Source organism: Notothenia rossii (genome assembly GCF_949606895.1).
Source record: "Notothenia rossii genome assembly, chromosome: 1".
NCBI classification, from domain to species: domain Eukaryota; kingdom Metazoa; phylum Chordata; class Actinopteri; order Perciformes; family Nototheniidae; genus Notothenia; species Notothenia rossii.
In genome coordinates, this window is record NC_136912.1 from 10,328,509 (window position 1) to 10,346,597 (window position 18,089).

An 18,089-nucleotide genomic window follows, 5' to 3' on the forward strand; every position below is an offset into this window, starting at 1 on the left:
TAGGGCTAAATTCTTTTTAAACTTTGAGTTAATTTAGGCCTTGTAACTAATTCACCAGCACTTAAGATCTTGATTGAAGTGAATATATCTGCACTTTCCCTGTTGTTCGGAGTTTGAGTCTTTATTTTTCAAGATTCATATGCACATAAGCTACAGCGTAGAAATGGCAATGAAAATCTTATGATTCCAACAATGCAACACAGATCAAATAAAAAAATAGTACAAGAAGTCTATAGACACGTAAATAGAATATGATGTATAAAAGAACAGAATGGAAAATTAAATATTGTACAGTAAGATGAAATTAATTACAGTGATAACAAGATCAGTAAATTGCAAGATGACAAACAGTTGAATGTTTATCGAGGCACTTAACTTGTATTTTTTTAACTTATTGTAAGTCGCTTTGGATGAAAGCGTCAGCTAGAAGATGATATGTAATATCTAGTGATGGACTTGTTTTTCAGAAACCAATCTGAAGTGCTCTTTTTCACAACAGGCATTAAGAGTTATTTTTAACAATGGCTATCATCAAAGTGTCTCAGCATGTTTAATACCAGGATGCTGAATCAGAAGCAGTTCAACTCCACTATAGTTTTATATTAATTTGCTTGTAAAGCGTATTTGAGCCCTGGGAAAAGCACCATATAAATATCACGTATTATTTCATTTTCCTATTATGGCATGTCAACATTTCTGCAGTTTAAGGGCCTTCGCATGAAAATACATCCGTGCACAACAACTCATTTGGGATACCTGACCTAATACCTTATAGATAATTGCAAAATGTAAAAGCAATGGTTTTTAAAACATTCGAGGCCCACCAGGTTTAGTTCTGTTCCCGGACAGTGTTGGACACTTAAATGTCAATCTATTCATTAATTACTTGTTCAAAAAGTACTGAAGACATTTAAATTGTTTCTCGAGAACAGCGGTTCCCAACCTTTTTCAACTCGGGGCCCACTTCAGAATCTCATTTTTTTTCTTTCTCGGCCCACATTCAACGGTATGGAAGCCCATTTCCGCCGATTAAAAAAATTAAAATCCCCATGAAATAAAAAAGTCGAAATTATGAGATAAGAAGTGCGCATTCGCTGCAGTGGCGCTGTCTTCAAAGGTCCCTTCATCACCTTGCTGCTCTCCACCATGCAAACGGCATCTAGTCCTAAATAAGGTAACTATTACAGGTGACTTTTGTAAATGTTACATATAGCCTATATTTATGAAGTATATGCCTATATTTTTTTGGTAACGTTCACGCCACTAATGACAATAGTGTAGGCATACTGCTGCTGTGAGTTGCTAGCCTAACTCTAACCCGTGAACGTTACCACAAAACTATAGGCATATATATTATAGTTCATAACAGGTAATGTCAAAGCTATATAAACTGCATTGTTTTAGTTTAGCTGCAATATAGGCTATATGTAACAACATTTACAAAAGTCACCTGTAATAGTTACCTTATTTAGGACTAGATGCCGTTTGAATTATCTCATGACTTTCTCATAATTTAGACTTTTTTTATCTCATGACTTTTCATGGTGATTTTATTTTTTTCAAGTGGCAGAAATGGGCTTCCATACAACCGTAAACAATACGGAGGCTAAATAAAGTTCTGATTGGTCAATTCAGAACATGCGACACGTTTTAAACCCAGTAGAACAGACCGCTGTCAAGGACTGTAATGACCGTTGCTAAGGAGGATCGAGAAAGGAAAGGAGGTTCAAATAATTAAAAAAAATCTGTTTCCACACAAATCATGTTTTGCAAATTATTTGGCGGCAAATATTGAATTTACACCCTTCAATGTTCCATTTGAGCTTTTAGTTGAAGACCGCACAGTTAATAAATACAACTATTCTTCTGGCTAAAATACTCCCAACGTGAGTAAGAGTTAAAATATTTCCTATCTGGTGCATGAGAAACGTGCTCTATGTGTGGGACGAGAAAAGACAGACAACAGAGTTACTAAGAAACAGCCTTTAATTTTCTCCCTTTTAGGAAATATTTTAAGTACTTTTAAACTTTGTTTTACAAAAATGTATACGTCTCATTAACGTTTACACCGGAAACATACTTTGACATTGTTGCAGGTTGACACGTTTACAAAACAAACACAAAAATAAAGGTAAAGAACAATTCTGTACAAAACAAGCACCTCTCGCCAAAGGTCAAAGTGCCGCCAACAATACACATCACATTAATATTGATAAGCTTATATATGTTTGAATAAAACTGGGGTAGTTGACAGAACTGGTTTTTTCTTTAAAAAAAAAAAAGGGAACAAAATAGTGGACAGCTTTAAAATACTAAATAACCCAGACGGTGTAAACTACAGGGCCCGACTGTGGTGTTTTAAATCCTCACATGCACAACTCACAAAATATAAGACTGATAGGAGGCGTTAAAAACAGGTTTCATAGTGACAGCGTGGCAGAGTCCAGTCTGAATAAAGGATCATTCCTGGAGCTTTTAGGATTATAGTGAGAAGAGTTTCCTGCTCCTCTGGTAGAAGATGGAAATATGGCAGCTGTTGGGTTATGGCTTGTGTTCGCTCCTTCAATCGTCCAGTCAGAAGCTCGTCTGCTGGCTTTGGACACGCTGTCCGCAGCTGTCGAGTCAAATAATTTTTTTTTTTTGGGGGGGGGGTGCGCAGCTCCTGGTGGTGAACAGCGTGTCAGGAGAGCGACCTAAGTGCTGAGAAAGACTCTGAGCCAGAGCTCCATGTGGGACAGAGGCCTCCTCACTTCTCCTCTCGCTACCACACCTCCGGGACGTCAAACAGCGACGTCGAGGATTCACTCCCTAACATAAGAGGCACAGAAGTTTGAACAAATAAATATACTTACAGCTTGCAAAAATTGCAAGATTACATTCAAACTTTTGAAGAATTTTGGCTGAGTTTCCATTCCCATCATTAATAAGTTTCAGAAAAATCATTAAATGTCTTGGCTTAATATGCAATTGAAAACTTTTAGCTCCGAAATACAATTATTCATGTGAAAAAGGTATTTATGAATGTTTTTGTAATCACGTCAACAGGTTTTAAACAATCCACAAATATCTATTCTCGTTATACAAATGGATGATAAACAGTGCCACATCGATTATTTAAGAAAGGTATAAAAAGACACAATTAATCCTGTAGTTGTGATAGAAGAAGGAAAAACTGTTGTGAACACAAAGTGACATTCTTCTCGACCATACCCGTTTAAACTACAGTTGAAACAAGTGTTAAAAATGTCCTCTAGCACCGAGTTCTTTCTAGTGCCGCTATCGCAAAGAGACCAAAATATTTGTTTATACGTTTTTGTTCCAGGAAAGCCAGACTTTGTAGAATCGATCTGAAGTTATGAGGAAAGGGGTTAGAGTCAGCCCGATTCAGTGTGAAGCCCCTCAGTCTCACCTTTAGACTTGTTCTTGTTCTTTTGCCCTTTCTTCCCCTGGGATGTTGGGGCTTGTTGCCAGGTGACAGTCCCTTCAGTATCGTTGCCTTCAGGACTTCCTTCTTCCTCCTGCTCCTCCTCCTCTTCCTCTTCCTCTTCCTGTTCTTCCTCTTCCTCCTCCTCAGGGATTGGACTCGACCCCGCTGAGTCTGATGCATCTCTGCAGGGCGCAGCAACCATTAAGAGACTTTAATCACCACAAACAGAACATTAACACCTTAAATGATTAACCCCAACTTCACTTACCCCGTCTTTAGCCATCCTTCTGAGGTCTTGCTCTCGATGGCGTTTGCGTTTCCACTTTTGTCTAAAAATCACAACAACAACCACCACTGCATGAGCGCCTTCATTTAAATTAACAAGACATGATCCACATTTACGGCACATTTCCACTGCAGGGCCTCGCACGGCTTAGTACGGTATAGTTGGGCCTTGGTAGTCCAGGCTCACTTTATGCTGCGTTTCCATTGCAGATTAGTAACTGGGGCAGTAACTATAGTAACGCAGTGTAGGCAGAGCAGTGACGTCATCTTCAATGCGAAATACAAAACCAAGCCGTTAGCTGTTAGCCCTCAGAGATCACAGCTCCTCATATCTGTTCAGAAACTAGACAAAAGTTAACAAGTACAAACTACAGACTGTCTGTGTTATGGAGAATACAGTCGCTGGTTTATTTATGTCTGTATAGGCTGTTGTTGTGAGTGTGGACGGTCGGAGCATTAACAACATTAGCTTAGCCGATCTCCATTCAGAAAACACGCATTTTAAAAAGATTTTTCGCCTGCCGTCTGTCTGCAGACTTGTCAAAGCATTAATTCATGGTTTTTACTAACCGGTATCAGTATGTTGTTACTTCGGCATCATTTTGAAACGTGTATTACAATTAAATCACGGTAAAATATGTTCATCTTGTTGTAGTTGTAGCCCCCTTTGCCAGCGATTCTCTCTCTAGTTTAGACTCAGCCTGGTTGTTGGCCCGGAAAGAACCGCGATTTTATGGGGCCAGAAAATCTGTGAAAAAGCACCCGTTAGCCAGAACTACCCCTAGTGGAAACGCAATCAAAAACAGGTCTGGCTTGGCACGGCACGCTTAAACCGTGCTACACGCTGCAGTGGGAAAGCGCCATTAGTGACAACAAACTAAATAAAAGTGTCTGCATTAATGATGCAGATATTATAAAGAGAATGGCCACACTTTCACATTCAATTCAAAGGACACAACACAGCATAGTTTGAGACACAGATCAAGGTTAATTACTTTTATACTTTATAGGCAGGTGGCGTAAAAACAAAGAGAAACACGTGCTGACAGCAGGATAAAGCCCATTGACTAACTAAAAATAAATATTGTTTAAATTCAAATTTCAACATCAAGTGCACTGTGCCTTTTTCTGTACACATTTAACACATCAGAAGCCTTGATTCCCCCCCCATTAAGTGCAACATTTTCAAGGATTCAAGCACCCGTGGGAACTCTTTGTAAAAGGTATTTACTCAAATAAATGTAATGTCACCTTTATAAATGTTGCAAAATTGGTTAAATAATAATATTTTTTTTTTTAAAAAGACACTTTTCTGGGAAAAACAGCTTCATGTTACCAAACTGCAGCAGGAAGCGTGCGTCACCCACCATCAGTCTTCATCTTCTTGCTGCCCGTGCTGTCGGGGTAGGCGTAGTCCCTCCAGCCGTCCGTCATGGCGGCGTCTCCGGTCCCCGGCTCCCCCATAGCGGGGCTGACGCTGCGCTTCCTGGACCAGAAACACCATAAAAAAAAAAGGCATCAATATACATTAAAACTGCCACGGTAAATCCACTGAATTTGCTGTTGAAAACGCAGCATGGGTGTACCTGGGGTATCCAAACCCAGCAGAGGTAGCGGGGGTGTAGTTTGGTTTGGTCCAGCTGTCGTCTCCCCAACTTTTGGGTGTCTGTTCCACCTTCTCCTTGATCTGCCTCCCCTTGATGTACTCTGCGTACGTCTGGATCCTGTAGCTCTCTGCGTAGCGGCTGGTGTTCATCGCTGCGGGACCAGATCATTGCATCAACATTTAACAATTCTGTTTCCGGCTTTTTTTTTTAAAGATACAACTAAAACCCTGCAAGTACATTAGCAATCAATTAGCCACTTTAACCCTTGTGTTGTGTTCAAAAGCTGTTACCTATAAGTGACATAACAGCCGTTACCTATAAGTGACATAACAGCTGTTACCTATAAGTGACATAACAGCCGTTACCTATAAGTGACATAACAGCCGTTACCTATAAGTGACATAACAGCCGTTACCTATAAGTGACATAACACAGGGTATATGCAGGAATCCTGAAGTCAAATGTAATACCTTTTAAACTATTAGACCCCAAGCCTGTTTTTCAGGTCTCAGTCTCGAAAATGACATTTCCAGAACAAATGACCTTATCTTCACTTCTAAAAAGGGGGAAATTAATAATATTTTTTCTTAAAGTGATGATAAACCTGTGAGCTGGATGTAGAAAAGTCAGAATCAATATAGATGTGTTTTTTTATTTTAAAAAGGTCCCATGTCATGCTTTTCCGGTTATTACCCGTCCTTGTGTGTTATGAAGGTTTTTCTGCATGTAAAACGTATGCAGAGTCAAAAACCCTCAAAGTACACCCTGTAGCGATTAAAACTCTAACACAGAAAATACCTCCCCAAAACGCCTCGTTGGTGAAACGTCATCATCCATTTGATTCTTCCGGGTACGTGCTTACGAAAGCACGTACCCGGAACTAAATGGGCCAATCCGTGGAGCCGTTACGTTAAGCTCCCGCTGAGTGGTCCAAATTGACCAATTCACACACACGGTGCAGCTCTGCTGATTTCTGCTCCCTGGCTGCAGGCTGATAACAGACAGTTGGGATCGTGGCGAAATTCTCTCTGCAGACCCATTCTCACAGCGTTTATCAACCTATCAACCTTTTTCTTACTCAATATCAAGCCACACGTATTGTTTTTATTTCAGCTGTGACTTTGTGTGTGTTCAGGTTGAGTTTGGCTGTGTATCGCTAAACAAGGAAATCACACCACGGAGCTCAGCGCGAATCACAACGTACCGACCAATTAGAGTACACTGGGCTCACAGGGGGGGGGAGCTGCAGCAAGCCGTTTAGTGGAGAAAGTGAATACTGCTGAATACACATACTTTACAGAGATGCTGTATGCGAAACCAATGTGAGTTTTAGTATACCTCAACAATGGAATTATGATCAGTGGAAATGGCCATGACACCTCTCCTTTAAAGAAAATTCTGATTGAACATAGTAAAAAACTGTAAATTATAGTGTCCGTCCAATATTTTGTTTACTTCTAGTGAAAACTACCCTTGGATGATGGTAAGGTAGACTAAAAGCTTTAGGAATCCAAAGTGCAACATATAATAAGTACCCTGTATAAAGATTGATGCAAAACAAGTGACATTTGATCTTTTTAGAGCGGTTTAGTAAAAAAAAAACTCCACCTCTGGGGTGATTTGGGTGGAAATGGGCATTTTTGCCATTTCTCTGGAACCCATTGGTCAATTGACATCTATTTTTAACCGTTAAGAGCCAATAGAATTGAAGGGGAATTTTCACATGCACACCAATGTTACCATTGTGAAGTGGGGGCTACGCGCATGCAGTTTGCCTGAAGCGAAACCCGTCTCACGCTCTGAAATCTTAAAAGTAGGCTTATTGCTGATGGATTATCAGAAATCATTTCAAAGGGACACAGACACATTGGATTAACTTCAGCAGCGTTTTTATTGTTTTAATGCCATTGAAGACAACTTTTGTTGTGATGTCTGTCTTTGTTTATAAAGTCGCGAGTTCTTATGATGATCTGTGTCTTCTCACGATGCTATTTGATATGTTGGATGTGCAGTTACGATAAATGGGTGTTATGAGTGAGTTTCTGTGCAACCGCCGTTAGCATTTTTTCGCTTGTGGCTAATTCAGAGACTCAGCGTTAGCTTTGTGTTTTTTTTGGTAAAAAAATATGATCTGTTAGCTGAGTTTCTTCCCGTTACATGGATATGAAACACTCAGTTTATTAAATATTAAGAAGCCCTCAGACGCCGTTTCCTGCAAATGATGCATTTTTCCGCCCAGGAAATGGGCCCCCCATCCGTCGATGGGGTTCAACAGGTTAAGACCCTTTCCATACATTTTAAGACCTCATCCCCACTTCCAGTTTTGACCGGTTACATTGGCGACACATTTACTATATACAGTATTGATTGTCCTTCCTCCTTATCTTCCAACCATTTGGACGCTAACTTGCATTTCCCCATAACGATGTCATTTAACAACCGGCGTAAACGGACCTTTGCGTGATTTCAAGCAGTGAGCGTGCGATGTCCTGTCCGTAAATAAACTACACAGAATCACACTACACACCTACGCAATGATTACATTCAGGCAAACTGTAGAATACAACCTCTGGACAATTTATATACTTATTGAAAACAAGCTACAAAATGTAAAACCTTGGGAAATGCCGTTTAGCCTTAATTTTCGCTAAATTGATTTATCAACTCTTAATACTTTTTAAGACCCCGCGGACACCCTGATACAGCTGTTGTCTATAAGTGACATAAGTGCCACAAACAGAAGATTTGTATTTTATTTGTCTTAGTCGAAGTGCAGTCGGAACAGGATGAAACTCACCTATCTGTACCTGATCCGTCTGACTGAGAGACACAAACGCTGACGTGTCGTCTATCCAGGAAACCTGGATGTTCCCTGGGAGGATCATAGAAGCTGAGCGTTAGTGAAACACAATGGGTCGTGTGTGAGAGCAGTGTAATCAGGTTAAACATCAACTCTTACCAAAGGCACTGAAGAGCTGGTAGAGGTCACTGGTCTTCCATTCTTTAGGGAAGGTCACATACAGGACGTGGTCTCTTTTAGGCGTCACTGTAGGAACACAGGGGAAAGGCAACAAGTGACCGTGAGATTTAAGTAATTCATGCGTGTATGTTTTGTATTTCTGCATGTATTTTGAGTGGTTGTGCATTTTACTTCAAGTGCATTTCATTTAGTTTGGTGTGTGAGTGTGTGAGTGTCTGTCTACTGTGTCTGTCGAGTGTGTGAGTGTCTGTCTACTGTGTCTGTCTACTGTGTGAGTGTCTGTCTACTGTGTCTGTCTACTGTGTCTGTCGAGTGTGTGAGTGTCTGTCTACTGTGTCTGTCGAGTGTGTGAGTGTCTTTCTACTGTGTCTGTCGAGTGTGTGAGTGTCTGTCTACTGTGTCTGTCGAGTGTGTGAGTGTCTTTCTACTGTGTCTGTCGAGTGTGTGAGTGTCTGTCTACTGTGTCTGTCGAGTGTGTGAGTGTCTGTTGAGTGTGTCTGTCTACTGTGTGTGTCGCTGGGTGTGTGTCGCTGGGTGTGTGTCGCTGGGTGTGTGTCGCTGGGTGTGTGTCCGTATCTGGGTATCGGTGCTGCCCTGGCAGGCTAACAAATCAATAGGAAACCGTTTGATTGTGTTTTCACAGCCCTGGGCTATAATTTGAAGTAATGTTAACATTTTGTGTTTCACCAAAAGGCACATTGCATCCTTTTATAACAGTAATCTAAAATGGTGTAGTAGTCATTCATGTTTGCTGCTTTTCTTTGCATTTTAATATTTTTTTTTTTTTTTTAGAGAATACTGCCACAAATCTTGGTGCAGAAATGTGCATTTTTACACAACATGAGGGCCATACTCAAAGTGACCATACTCACAATCTGGTCCTGTGATGTTGAGGTAGGGAATATCTATTATCCTCATCAAGAAAAGCCTAGGAAAAAAAAGAAGCAGATATCCATTAATAAAAGCAGAGAAATACAAGAAAGCAGCAAATGCAGAACATGAGTTCATCTCTTACTTGTTGAAGAAAGGATCGATTAGTTTGGAGCGAGCTGAGATGTGTGGTTTGGGCGGAGTCAGAAACGATCCTGTAGAGAGAGTTGATCAGAACAAGTCAAACCACATGTCTTCAGCCTTTCTCCCCCAAACGGGATCAGTGTGGTTGTGTGCGCACGTTACCCAGGTAGTTGGCCATGGAGACGAAACACAGGCCGGTGATGTAGGCGTCGTACCCGGCCTCGTGGAGCTGCTCCTGGCCCGTGTCGTAGCTGTGGAAGCCTTCTGCCGTTTCTGAATGTTCAAAGACGAAAAATATGTGTCACAGGATTATCGTAGGTCGAGAGAGGTTCAGATAAATAAATGTATGCGTGTTTACTTACCGACTAGTGGGGACTTGAAGGGGCCTTCTTTCACTCGCTTCTCCAACTCTGCCAGAGATGTGTTGTTGATCAGCTCCTAAAACACAAAGTCAAATAAACTTTGTTTTTACACATTTTTTCAAAGATGCAATACAATAGCCTCAGTTGAATTGCTTTAGTGCTACTTCTTTGCTTGGTGCTCCAACACCTGAATCCGTTTGTGCAAAGATTCTGGAGGTTATCCTGTCATTACAGCTATGGATGGGTACCGAGCCCCGGTATCAAACGGGCCCCGGGCCTGAATTATTAAAGGCCGTGGTACCGTTAAGCTCCGACGCCATCGGTCTTTTTATCGGTATTGGAGACGTGTAAAAAATATATGTCATATGTATTATTGCTACACGAACATTATATTGCAGTTTTTAAATCGCCAACTCTGTTTCTAAAAACGCAAAAAGACTGCAAAATGCGTCTATGATTATTGAGAGAGCTCTCCCCCGCCTGCTTGCGAGGGGGCGGGGCTGTTTAAACACACGCAGCCGCTACATGCAGCAACACACACGCAGCCGCTACATGCAGCAACACACGCAGCCGCTACATGCAGCAACACACACGCAGCCGCTACATGCAGCAACACACGCAGCCGCTACATGCAGCAACACACGCAGCCGCTACATGCAGCAACACACACGCAGCCGCTACATGCAGCAACACACGCGCAGCCGCTACATGCAGCAACACACGCGCAGCCGCTACATGCAGCAACACACGCGCAGCCGCTACATGCAGCAACACACGCGCAGCCGCTACATGCAGCAACACACGCGCAGCCGCTACATGCAGCAACACACGCGCAGCCGCTACATGCAGCAACACACGCGCAGCCGCTACATGCAGCAACACACGCGCAGCCGCATGCAGCAACACACGCGCAGCTGCATGCAGCAACACACACAGCTGCTACATGCAGCAACACACACAGCTGCTACATGCAGCAACACACACAGCTGCTACATGCAGCACCACACACAACACCACACACGCAGCTGCTACATGCAGCAACACACACAGCTGCTACATGCAGCAACACACACACGCAGCTGCTACATGCAGCAACACACACACAGCTGCAACATGAGATGGCGGAGAGAACGCGCTCTGAGGTGTGGTTCAACTTTACCCGTCTCGATGTGGACAATGCTCGTTACCAAAAGTGCAATACGAGTTTAGCATGTAAGGGCTTATATACATATAGGTTTCTCAAATCACCAAAAACATATGGGTGCTTCTGGTCTGCTTCAGCACTGACTGAGATCCAGCGACGTGCGGTCAGGGGAGGCAGAGCCTCACCTGTCATACTCCAATGTAACGGAAAAACAACTAAAGAAAAACTAAATAGTCATAATAAAATGTCTCCACTGATCTATGATGTAAGTGTGATTAATGTATGATTCCAATTACTTTTTAAAGTCAAAATCAGCTAATTTGCCGAGCTCCACTACAACTACGGGTTGCGATGAGAAGTGAGGCAGGGACGAGCTCTGCCTCTCGTAAGCCCACAGTAACTTGCTGGAGCACGGGCACTAATTTAGTGCGGGCACTTATTTTGTGAGCGCGCTCAAGCCAGTTACTGTGGGGTGAGGTAAGGCACAGATGAGCTCTGCCTCACCTCAGAATGTGTCACCCCACAGAAACTGGCTGGAAAGCGGGCCCTAAGCGCATGCCTGTTACCATCTCACTGTAGGTCACCAATGTAATGTTTGTAGATCCCTTTATTACATTTATCCTCGCCATCCATACTCTCTAAATAACTTATTTAACGTATATATGATATTTAGGCTCGATGGTCTCATCATACAACGGCAATGAAAAAAGCAGCAGGAGAGGCAGCCATAACCTCTGCCGCACTGAAGGGGGCGCACGTGAGCCCACAGGTTCTTGTTGCTACTTTTATTCTACGCAGAGACGGTAGACATAAACAACAAACTAGACTTTTCAAATTACAGGAAGATAAGGAGGACTTTTACACAAAACAAATAGAGATTGTTGTCCAGAAGGAGAGCATGGACTTCATCTTCAAGTCAAGGTAATGCCACAATTGTAATGAAAATGGGATCTTACTAAGAAAGAACAATCCAATACTTAGATGTTGGGTATCCTTTTGTTGAACGGTCTGTTTAAAATGAATCGAAGCATCAGACTAAAAAAGCTTTTGAAAATAACCAAATATTTCGATTAAGGTCAAAATATAATATTTGTAAATCTGACTCTGAAAGAGTCAGTGCCTCACCAGCCATGAACCTCACCGCACGTCACTGACTGAGATCATTTACCTTAAACGGCTGAGTGGACGCCATCAACTTTGTGTCCAGGAGTCTGCAAGTGGAAATATAAAAATGTTAAGCATTAAACAAAAAAGTGTCTGTTATTTCAACAATATAAAAGCAAAGCAGAGAGATATTACCTCGGGAACACACACATGGTAACCTCTTTAAAGTCTGGAAGATCCTGAAGGAAAGAGCATTGGCAAACATAATGAATAATTGACATTCCTGCAGAAACAGAAAATGTGTATACAGCTAGCTCGGGTTGTTTACCTCTGGCAGAGGGAGGTAGAACTGCTGGATGGTGTGCATCACATCTAACAGCATGTTGTGGCCAACCACGAGTTTACCCTGTGTGTCGGATGGAAAGGGTTCATTCCACATTTACTGTAAAAACTTGAAAAGGTCAAAAGTGACCAGTAATGATGAAATGAAACACGAGTAATGCATTTGAACTGCTGATTAGTCAATTCTCATTTTTTACATTACACGTTAGACGCTTTTATCCAAAGCGACTTACATACATTCAGTACTGTGGGCAACCCCCACAGGAGCAATTTGGGGTGAAGTGTCTCAGGGACACAACGACATGCTGACTGCAGTGGGACTAGAACTTGCTATCCCCCGTTTTAAGAGTTATAGTTCAAATAATAAATACAAAAAAATCCCATAAAAAATGTGCAGTTTGACAGAAAAAAACCTTGAGGTCGACTCACAGATTTGGAGATGGCGTGGATGACCCTGGAGAAGCCAACGGCGTCGTTTACCTCCTCCTATTGGGGTAAAGAATTATGAGATGGGATGTAAACCAGCTGCATCCTAATGTTCAAGATGCTCCTGACAGTTCCTACCTGCTCCCTCTCCAGTTTCTGCTGTTCCCTCCTCTTCCTCTCTTCATCATCTACTTTGCAGACCTGGATGAACCGTTCCTTCTGCGCACAAATAGTCAATATTTTAAAAATACCTTATATACAGATAAAACTCAAAACAAAAAAGGGCAAAATTGGTTGAATTAAAAAACCCATTCTTACCTTTTCTGTTTCCACAGTTTCTACATGAAGCCCCTTGGGAAACCTGTGAACACCACACATCTTAATCTTATTCAAAGAAACCCAAAATCTACAAAAATGTTGAGTGACTCACTTCCAGTTCAGCGTCTGGTAGATCAGCTTTCTCTGAAACCTGATAAGGAAATATAAAATGTAAGTAATGAAAATAAAAACACAAAATGAACATTTAGGTTAGGGTTCGTTTTGCTAGATTACCCAGTGCATGGCTCCAGGTCCAAAGTCTTCTCTGAGCTCGTGAAGAGACCCTCCACCTTTGCTCTGGGGGGGTAGAAATGATCAAAACACAAAAAGGGTCTCATTATGCAGCGTGCGTAAAGCAATTTATAATAGAAAATAACATTGATCAAGTAAAACACATTTTTTACAGTTATTTTTCAGAAGAAGGGACAATGTACAGTTTAAAAGTGTAACCATTTCATGCAAAGTATTAAATTATAGCTTTACGCCAATTCACATCTGGAGTCGCTTCGAACAGGTCTAAACAAAGAACTTACAAGAACTAACTGTGCAAAGTAAGGATTTGCAAAACATTAAACACAATAGCACATCAAAAATGTAAGTTGTCAGATAAAAATTAAGTCATAAAAAGCCATGATGGGAAATGGAAGCTTTTTTTTGTCTTAGCAGCCACTCAAGAACTATACAACACGAGTGATCAAAAATAACGCACACTAATGCAACAAAGGTTACCAACAATACTCTTTATAGAAAAAACGTGAGTGACACGTACATCACCCTGTTGATGTAGTCTTTGTGTTCCTGAGGTACGTGTGCTGGGCCTTTGGAGGACGGGGAGGTGAAGGATTGATTATTGATACCGTTGGCTTGTTGGTTCCTCCTCTCCTCTGTCTGTTCCCTCAGCTGCGCCTCTTCCTCCTTGTTTAGGTACGGGATTCCTTTGAAAATGAGAAACATCTTAGTTTATTCGTCTCTCTACTAGAGGACTAGGTTGGCTTTAAACATTTAGACTATTGCAAGATGAGAAAGAAATGTTGTGTTTCTGCTTTTATAACAAAACAAAAACAACCCCCGGTTCAAGCTAAGATCGAGAGGCGAGGAAATGACCAAGCAGAGACTTGGCATGGAGCTACAGTCACTCTGCAGTTTACTCACCATGACAGAACACCTTGTTGAAGTCAAACCCCTGACTGGCCAGGAAGTCGATGCTGGAACTCTGAAATAACAAAATATGATCTTTTATTTGACCAACTTTGAAACCAAAAAACTATCCAAGTCATAGTCCCTTTTAAAAAGCATTCATCTCAGTTCACACTGAAACAATGCAATCACCACGAGGAACATCGCTGCCTCACCTGACAGATGAACTTTAGGTCAGGGGACGTCCTGTTGAACGGTTTTGGGAATACATAAAAATTAAAAGGCTTTATGATATACCTGCAGAGAGAAGGGAAAACAGGAAAATAAGGGTTAGTAAAAATAATTCAACCAGCTGCAAATTAATAAAAAATAACCTGCTTGACACCAAAGCACAGCCTGGTAAAGATCTACAGGCAAAAAGTAGCTGTGAAACCCTACATTTGATCTGTGCAAAGCCTTGGTCTGTTAGGTAGTCATTTGATTTAAAAAGGAATTTAGAGATATGTATCACAGGATCCACCATCAAGCCACTCATTTTAGAAATTACACATATTCATCACTGAACCTTCCATAAAAAGGCCATTTACAGTTAATTTGCTAGAAGGAAAGTTCTTGAAATTAAAATGGTCCCGTGCATATGTACAGGTTACTTTTTCAAACAAAACACAAAAAAAGGATGTCCATGTTTGTTGACATGGATAACATTAAATGGAAAAGGTTGATTCACAGGAGAATAAAACATTTAAAGCGATACATAATGTATGAGAGCACTTACTGCAATGTATTTTTATATACTTAATTGTTACCTGCCATCTGAATTGTGCATTTCCACCATGACTTTGGGCTATATAATTCATCAGAACACACTGAGTTGAGTTCTTATCTCATATGTCCTGCTGGAGAGACTTCTAATCTTAATATGGGCATGATGCATCCCACCATGTTGAAACAAAGGCTGTGCCCTTGAGCCTCACCAAAGTAGGCTGCTTTTGTCGGGGCTCCCCAAAGTCTAGGTTTGTCTCAGCTTCTAATTTATTCCCAAATAGAAACGTCAGATCTATAGTTGTGTATTTGTGAAACAGTTGTGACTCACTTTGACTTTGCCTGGTCGTACGTGAATGTGCATATGCCGAACTGGAACAGCAGAAAGTCCATTGAGTGCTGTTGAAGAGAGAGAGATCAAAATGAGATTATACTAGAAAATGGAGGGAAAAGAGAAGGCTGCACACATGTGCGCACTATCAACTCCACTCACCTTTTTAAGCTTTGTGTATCTCTCCTCTGGTGTGTCCAGTCCATTGGTAAGTGCACTCACATTAGGACCGTCACTTATCCCTGAACATAAACACACCATTTATATTCACAGCCAGTAGTGTAAAGTAACCAAGTAGATAGTACTGTACTTAAGTACTTTTGAGGGACTTGAACTTTACTCGAGTAGTTCAAATTGTTGCTACTCTTACGCCACTACATGTATTTACTTTGTAGAGAAATATAATCAAAACTTAAATAAAAACTAGTTATACCTGGAGTAAATTCACAAGCTACTGAGCAGCATGCAAAGTAATACAAATTAGTTCCACCTTTGATAAACATGAATGCATCAATACATATAAATCATATGACAATAAAGCTTTGAATCTTGAATACAAAAACACAAGTTGTATTATTCTTATTTGAGCCAATGAATGCCTTATACTTAAAGTACATTTTGATGCAAATACTTAAGTACTTTTACTTGAGTAACATTTTTGAATGCAGGACTTGTACTTGTTTACTACACTCTGGAACTTAAACTTTTACTCAAGTGCAAGATCTGAGTACTTCTCCCACTTACGTTCACAGCTGTAACCATTTAAGTCGCAGTTCATGCTAAAAACTCTCACTGTTACCTGAAAATTCTCCATCGATGGCAAGGAAGTCAGCCTCTTCTATCGCACTGTAAACCGTCTTTAAACTGTCTTTAAAATCTGTAAAGAAGGGAAAGTGTATGAATATCAATGGAAGCGTGGTAGCCAAACAGAAACACACATAACCCCGCAGCCTTGCTTGCAGCTAGCAACCTAGCTTGATAGCTAGCAGCACACAAAGCTACGGAATGAAACCAGTTTTGTCCATTTTAAATACATATCAGTTCACTCCTCTGTTGTGCGATATTTAGGTGTATGTAGCGTGCTATGAATCATGGGAGCAAAATGTGGCTGGTTACTTACTTTGGCGTGTCACCTCCATCCTGCACAATGACTGAACCTGGCTGACAGCTAACGTTAGCTAGCCGACGTCAACTGGCTTTTAACGGCTTCATAAAAGCACACTTCCGGTACCGCGGTCGCCAGGAGACGAGACTACCTGCGGTTTATTTGACATATTAATTTCAATAGATATAAGATTTCATATTTAAGATGACATCTATTATATTTAATATATCATTTTTTTTAATATAACGTGTTGGCTGCGAAGTTATAGAGATATAAAGAGGGGAAATGAAACTCTATTTTAAGGTGCGTTTTATTGCAGCAGACATATTTCTCTTAATATTTTCCTGAACATTTAGTGTTTAATTCCATTAATGTTTTAAATAACTTATCTTACCAAGCTAACACAATAATGTCTCTTCAGTAAAAGCATGAAACATGATGACAAACATTGAGCTTTATACACACCTGTATTTTGTATTTGGAGTATGGAAGCCCACTGATGACTTTGTTAATTGTAGCCTATAGATGTTTTATCTTAATAGACATATATTTGATTTAATATTTTAAATGACATCCCAACAAATAAAAACATAAGCTTATTTTTCTGTATTACGTGTTGGCTGGAAAGTTACAGAGATATAAAGAGGGGGAAACTCTATTTTAGGGTGTGTTTACTCTTGCAGCTGACTTTCTTCCTTGACATTAAAGTGTTTTTGTTTACATTTTTAAAAACCTACCTTTAATTTAACCAAGCTCACAGAAAAATGCTTCTGCAGGAAAACCATGCAACATCATGAAAAATATTGACCTTTACTTTCACCTGTGTTTTGTATTTGTATGTATCGAAGCCCATTAATACATCTATACTTTTGCATTTTCATTTTCACATACTAATTTGATCATATTAAAAACAACATGGAAAAGCTGTCTGACCTTTTTTTAATTAAGTTGTACCCGTCTGTATAGTGCATATTCAAATATTATCTCAAATGTGATGATTAAAGTGCAATATAATCATTTCAACAGGATTTTCCATTTAAACAAACAATATTTAATTAAGTAAAAATCTAACATCTGGAAAATTAAAACAGCCCTTTACATTTCACTTTTAGAAACCTAGCCTGCTCTTCAGTGGTATTCAAAAACTATAAGCAAAACAACCCAATCTTTTGGTGTCAAAATGAAAATGCAATATGTCAGTTCTCTAATCAAAGTGGGTCTTCGGGTACCGCCTCTCCCTTTTTTCTTTTTGTTGCCTGTGAGCTCTTATGCTTGAGGATCTGTTGGATCATCTGAAGTGAAGTTGGTTTCTCTGAAGTCAGCTGCCACTGAGATTCTAAGAGGCAAAAACAGTTCCTGTATTTATTATCCACTGTTTGGTGTGCTAAGATAACAAATAAAAAAGTGTCTTCAATGCAGGGGTGAGACATTCCTCTCTATTGAAATGCAAAGATGACATTTCAAAAAGCACAGTCAGTGGGAGATCTTTTTATTGATGAAGGAAAGCTGGTAACGGCTTCAGCTTTTATGCTTTCTCCATCATCATTTTCTGTAATTATATATATTTTCTTTTGAGTTTTCAAAACACGAAACAATATTTTTTGTCTTGCCTTCTACATCTTGGTCATAATTCAAATATATAACAATAAAACATGTAATAATAATTGTACAATAATTACAGAGCATCTTGTCTCCATGTAAACATTTGTATTAATATTTTATTTTATATATTTTTTAAATATTAA

General features: G+C 40.3%; 1 protein-coding gene across 1 annotated transcript; it reads right to left on the reverse strand.

The window, feature by feature from the left end:
• Positions 1-1,968: 1,968 nt before the first annotated feature.
• Positions 1,969-16,463, reverse strand: parn (poly(A)-specific ribonuclease (deadenylation nuclease)). The gene is made up of 26 exons (XM_079686268.1): positions 16,360-16,463; positions 16,039-16,116; positions 15,402-15,481; positions 15,240-15,307; positions 14,362-14,443; positions 14,162-14,222; positions 13,779-13,944; positions 13,244-13,306; positions 13,122-13,160; positions 13,010-13,052; positions 12,830-12,910; positions 12,695-12,751; positions 12,252-12,329; positions 12,119-12,162; positions 11,988-12,030; positions 9,676-9,751; positions 9,476-9,586; positions 9,315-9,384; positions 9,172-9,227; positions 8,279-8,365; positions 8,117-8,191; positions 5,299-5,470; positions 5,080-5,198; positions 3,696-3,756; positions 3,410-3,609; positions 1,969-2,808 (listed from the first exon to the last, which is right to left on the reverse strand). Exons 1-26 carry the CDS (start codon positions 16,376-16,378, stop codon positions 2,762-2,764), a joined length of 2,076 nt encoding a protein of 691 aa, XP_079542394.1. The 5' UTR covers positions 16,379-16,463; the 3' UTR covers positions 1,969-2,761.
• Positions 16,464-18,089: the final 1,626 nt, after the last annotated feature.

Coding starts and splice junctions, on each gene's coding strand:
- parn (XM_079686268.1), bottom strand. Junction 9,752..11,987: donor CGTCCACTCAGCCGTTTAAG/GTAAATGATCTC, acceptor TTTGTGTTTTAG/GAGCTGATCAACAACACATC. Junction 8,192..8,278: donor CCAGCTCTTCAGTGCCTTTG/GTAAGAGTTGAT, acceptor TGATCCTCCCAG/GGAACATCCAGGTTTCCTGG.